We start from the raw sequence: 5,730 nt of genomic DNA, 5'->3' as shown, positions 1-5,730 counted from the left end.
GAGGAGTAAGTTGTAGCTTTGATATTCAATTATAGCAGTCATTTTGTCCATGTATGCAGCTGTTGTTAACAGACTTGTCTTGAAAGTAAAACCATCTCACTGATTAAAGTCATATTTTTGATTGGCTGCACTCACAACATAGCTTTTGTGACTGAACATTGATTAACTTTTTCTCTTCATCTAATCTGCCTCTGTAAAATGTTAAAATCCAGATACTGCCTGCTATTGAACATGTGTAATTTCAAATAATTGCTTCTAAGTGCTCTGCCAGCATTTTAACAAACACATGCTAAAATTCCATTCTTCTTTTACAGCAAGAATATTGTTTGAAATTCTTTGTTTGTTTTTCTTCTGTTGCAGATTTCTGGCTCTGTACAAAGGCTTGATTCCCAAGATCATGAGGCTTGGTCCAGGTAGTTTTTCCTTTCTCACTTCTCTGTTGTTTTCGTTCTTCTTTCATCTTCCTCTTTTTCAATTTCTTGAAAAAATTTAGTGAGTGTCAAACAACTAAATGAGATACTGTACCATCTTTGAATGATACCTTTGGATAATATCATCTAATAACATCATAGAAAAATTTGGCTAAAATATCTAAAAAATTTTAGACAGATGAGGTGATCACAGTTCCAAGTAACTTCTAGTTGGTGAAATTACTTTATTTGTGAATAAGCCAGAGTGCATCTTTGCAAATACCAGAACTATAAAAGCTTTTGAAGTGTTTCTTAAAGCTTACTGTATTCCCTCTGATGTGATTTTGTACCGATTCTGTAATGTCCCCTTAAAACACAGGTTAGAGTCTTTCCAGCATAAATGCTCTCAGCTAGTTGAGCCCAAACATATCACATTCCATTTACTTTCTGCTTCTTATGCTCTGCTGGGTCTGTAAGGAATGTATTCTTAAGAGCCAATAATATGGGCTGGGAGGAGATTTGCAGGATACTGGAAGACCAAGAGGACATGGACAGCTTCAGAGTAGGTTGTTGATTGACCCTTCTCACTAGCTGTTGCTCCGCATGCAAAGGCACAGTGCTAGACGACCCTGCACATAGCAGGGGGGTTGAAACCTGATGATCATTGTGGTCCTTTTCAATCCAGCCCAATCTAGAATTCCCTAATTCTATGATTCTGTGATTCTATGATCTTCTTAAACTTCTAGACTGTTGTTCTCAAACTGCTTTTGATCAATGATGAAAGCAAAGCAACAGGCCTTTAGACTTTGTCAGCCCACAGAGGCAGCGTGTGTAAAAAGGAGCAGAAGCCCCAGTTTGAATAGTATCCTGCTCGCATGAAATCGTAGTTCCAATTCTGCAAGGTGGTTTAATAGGCTAGAGCACACATGGTTAAAAGAAAGTAGGTGCAGGTCTGCTCTGCAGAACAAAGGAGGCATTAGGTTTGTCTGTATATGTTTGTATATCCAATCCTTCTGACTAAGTACAAGACCATGCCTGGTTATGGTGCAGGACAAAGGAAGAAGATGGGGAGGGGAAAAAAAGGCAGCTAAGTGTAACTGCAGCTGAAAGCCTTTTCCCTCAGATACTAAATTACATACAGGACAAGGAGCCAACAGGGCTTCACTTCCCCAGTACACTTTAGTATAGCTGACTTTGGAATTAAACTTTTCATCTTACAAGTGACAATGCACTCTGGCTCAGGTCCAGCAAATCAGTTAAGCGTGCGCTTCATTTTAAACACCTTTTAGTCTCATTAACTAGTAAGAGGATTTGGATTTTTGATGAAACAATGACATAATCTTTATTGTGACTGGAAAGGTAATTCCTTCTTTCAACATGTGAAAACTTTCAGGAAAAGAGATACACAAACATCACACAGTATAAGAGCTGGAATTAGCCCTGATTGCAGCTCAAATCACATCTTCAAGACATTGTGTTTATGATTTGTTTGTTGGTCAAACTGTTGCAAACTTCTGCTCTGTCTAGCTCTCTGGGAGTTACTGTTCACAGATTTCAAGTCTGGTTTTGTTCATAAGGATAAATAACTGAGAAAATTCACATGGTATCTCTGTGTTCCTAGTTGTTTGAGCCTATCCATCCATATGCAAAGGTCAGACCAGTTCAGCAGCACTTGTTTATTACAAGTGCCTCTGCAGCCTGCTCAAAGAGCCAACAGGCAAAAGGCAAAGGAAGAAAAGCATTTGTGCCCCTGTGCTGGCACCTGCAAAATAGTACATTGTAACACACTACTGCAGCCCTTAACCTGGTTCTATTTCCCATCTTGGATTCCACTAGCAGCTTCTTTCTGTATGTTTAGGTATATATACACCTCTGAAATGTTTCCTACTTCAGCTGATACAGCAACATCAGGGCTTAAGTCTGGCTTCACTTATTTATTGAGCTTAAGGTGTGATTTTGTACTGTTAACCATTAGCTAGCAGATAACACCACTTAATCAACACTTCAACAGTGAATTCATAGTTAGGTAAAGCCACAGGAAGACTATAATCATTTAAATACTGCAGTCTTCTAATTTAGATGTGATAAATGAACAGTAGAAAACCTTTCATGAATCTTACCTTTTGTGTATTTTTGTCATTCTATTATTTAAGTTATTCTTTCATGGCCAAATCCAACTCCAAACAGGCACACAAATGTTCACACATTCACAGATGAAAACAATGACTTGCAAAAGAATGAACACAAATTAATCTTGCAAAAATATTACAAAAAATATCAGAAGTGCACTGTAGATGAGCTTAATTTAATGTGCAACCTTTTCACATCAATTTTATGGTCTAACATCAAGTAAAATACATATGGTCCAAGAATTGGTGAATTTTTCATGATTAGGAAATTGCTAGAATTAACTATTTTTTAAATAAGGCTTTGCCATATTCTGTCTCACATTACACACTTTAAATACTCTGAAAAATCTTGAAAGTGCTGAATTTTGTGCATAGTAAATTATTATATTTTCTTCCAGGTGGTGCAGTGATGCTTTTGGTTTATGAATACGTTTATGCATGGCTTCAGGACACAGTTGATCCCAAGTAGTGCTTCTGAAAATTTTACTCCTTAAAACTATATGCATTCTAAAATACATTTTAATAAAGTGAAACTGAGTCTCAGCTGTTACGGTTTTGAATGTACTCAGATTATTGGTGGTACAAGAAAATATTCAAGTAGATACCTGTCTGAAAATGTGTAAAGTAAATAATCAAATTGATATTTGTAATTTCTTTGTCCATGTCAAGAGAAAACATAAAAGAGACATGAGGTAGTTTTTCAAGGACAAACTGAAAATTCTGCACACTAAATTGTACTGTGCAGACAATACTTTTAAAAGTGCAGCTGAAATGATAAAATAATGACCTTCAGAGCATTTTAAAAAGAAAACTGGAATAATTGCTTAGGACCAGATACTGAGATCATGTAAAAGGACAGCTTGGGATTAAGAACAAGAGCCAAACTCTAGAAATTCATGCGTCAAAATTGGGTCCTGTTACTATTCCAGTTGTACCACGTTTGGTACAATTTCAGCAGCAGTGGCAGAATTGTTTCTTAAGTTGTTGAGAGTTAGGACAGACATAGTACAGCAAGGCTAGCCACAGCCTTAGAAATAAACATAGTATTAAATATCCTACTTGTTCGTAAGCCATATATATCATATAAAGCTCACGCAGGTTACAGAAGATACTAAACAAAATTACTCTAACCAAGTTAGTTTCAGATACAAAGCAATTATGGAAATCATACAAGAATTGCACAAATAACAAGGAAATACTTTTGGATGTACAGGATCTTACTGCGATTTTTTCATCCACTTTCATATCCTAAAAATCGTCAGGGTATCTTGATTATCTTTTTGCCTGTCACCACAACAAGGGAGAAGAACGGTGTTCAGTTAACCTCTCTTTTCTATTTATTTGACAACAGCAATTTCTCATTCCTATGTTACTTTGTAGCTAAAATCAATAAAATTAGCTCTGTTGCAGTTTATAATTTTAAGGCAAATGTTCCCCATCAGTTCTTAGCCAAAGAGAAAATGCTACTATGATCATTTCAAAAGTGAAAAGCAAAATGCTTCATAATTAGTCTTTTATTAATTTAGGGCATTCAAAATATAAAAAATAGAAGACTTTAAACATACTGCATGTACATATAGCCTTAGGTTTTACATCCTTTCCAATGTGATTTTTTTTCCATGTGATAGTTCACCCTGATCTTTGATGAGAAAAGAGAGCCATTTGAAAGAAAAAAGCACACACACACACACACACAAAAAAAAAAAAAAAAAAAAAAAAACAACCACCAAAACATGGCATTCTTTTAGAAAACAAACCAATGGGCATACCCTTTTTTTAATGCCTTTTCCAGGCTAGTCCTGCCTGGTGTAATATGGTGTCAGTGTATGGGAACTACTGAGTCACAGCCTGAACCTCTGATTGATCGCCTGAGGCGAGCCATGAGTCAGCCAGAGGAGCACAGGTGAAGGCAATTCACCTGCGCTGCCGGAAGGGGTGGAGCTTGGCTCCACCCTTCCTAGACCTATTTAAGAGCTGGCTGCCAGTGGGAAAGGATCTCATCTGGAGATCTCTCCTTCTGGTGTTTTGTGGTGAGCCCAGCTTAAGGGTAAGCCTTCCATTTATTCTCTCTTGTTATCACAGTCTACTTCGCCTAACTCTCTTGTTTATTTTGTGATTGTAGCATCTTAATATCTATTGATTATACATGTCAGATTGAGTTGTACCACAGGACCATGCAAACACAGTGAGGCTGTCAATGGGAGTATTAGGCTTGCTGATTTCTTTGAAAGCATTTAAACATTTGATGCTCTAGAAATGAAGCCTAGCCTTTTCGTACCAAAAACTTAAGTTCTGCGCTCACACAGTTTGCACATCTCCCAAATTAACCCCTTCAGCTAAGTGGTTTCACTCCAGATTTGTACCCTTGTATCTAACAGCAGCATTGGATCCTTTTTATGGTTTGAAAAACAATTTTTTTTTTTTTTTTTTTTTTAATCCATTTATCATAAAATGGCTTAAACTTCTATGGGTACTAAGCTAGCATACTGTGGTTTTCAGTTTACCAGTGAGTATAAGCAGTAAGGAAAATCCTTAGGCAAAAAAGTATTCTGTATCATATGTTCATATATATATTTAAAAAAAAAAAAAAAAAAAAAAAAAAAAAACTGTTGTGAAATTTGACCAATCATCAAGGGCCAAGGTCAGGCCCCTTCATTCATGCTGACCAGTGCTTCCCACACAGCCCTGCTGATTTTCCACATGGAGTCAGGTATTATTTACACCAGGCAAATGCATGAAGAGCTACACTAAAGGAAGCATAGCTCATGATGCTGTGTTCCCAAGCAAGGATTAATTGATGTCTTGTCTTGGCTTTAAAAATTAGCCCAGTTAAGATGAAGACAAGATCATGCAAGCTAAGGTTCTGTTTCTCTAAGTATCTTCTAAAACATGCCAGTAATTCATGGAAATCTCAGAAGACTTCTATTCCAGAAATTGCTTTGTTGCACTCTGTTACAGACTTGTGAATCCTTGGAACTCAAGAAGCTGTGATTTGGAAGACCCCTCTTCCTTTACCTTTTTATGTCTTCTTCCTTTGATGTGCTTTGTATTGTATGGGTAACAATCACTACGCTTGCTCAATAATTTTATAAACCAGAAAAAAAATGATTGAAAGCTGAAGTCCCATCGTCAACTAAATCATTTATTGGCATGATCTTTTTCCTTCATTTTAATTCTCATTTTATTTTTAG

General features: G+C 36.6%; 1 protein-coding gene across 4 annotated transcripts in view; it reads left to right on the top strand.

Annotated features, from left to right (window-relative positions):
* The window catches only part of SLC25A21 (solute carrier family 25 member 21), a 221,053-nt gene extending 217,971 nt beyond the window's left edge, over positions 1-3,082 (top strand). For all 4 annotated transcript variants that reach the window (XM_042813908.1, XM_042813906.1, XM_042813907.1 and 1 more), the window contains 2 exons: positions 361-413; positions 2,938-3,082. In XM_042813908.1, coding sequence (XP_042669842.1) covers positions 361-413; positions 2,938-3,008 — 124 coding nt within the window. In that variant the 3' untranslated portion in view covers positions 3,009-3,082. The remainder of the gene's footprint in view (positions 1-360; positions 414-2,937) is intronic.
* Positions 3,083-5,730: the final 2,648 nt, after the last annotated feature.

Source organism: Centrocercus urophasianus, unplaced genomic scaffold (assembly GCF_019232065.1).
Source record: "Centrocercus urophasianus isolate 14NV4802_14NV808 unplaced genomic scaffold, USGS_Curo_1.0 seq_14, whole genome shotgun sequence".
Classification (NCBI taxonomy): Eukaryota; Metazoa; Chordata; class Aves; order Galliformes; family Phasianidae; genus Centrocercus; species Centrocercus urophasianus.
The sequence above is the reverse complement of the archived record's forward strand: the minus strand, read 5'-3'. Positions and strand labels throughout refer to the sequence as shown.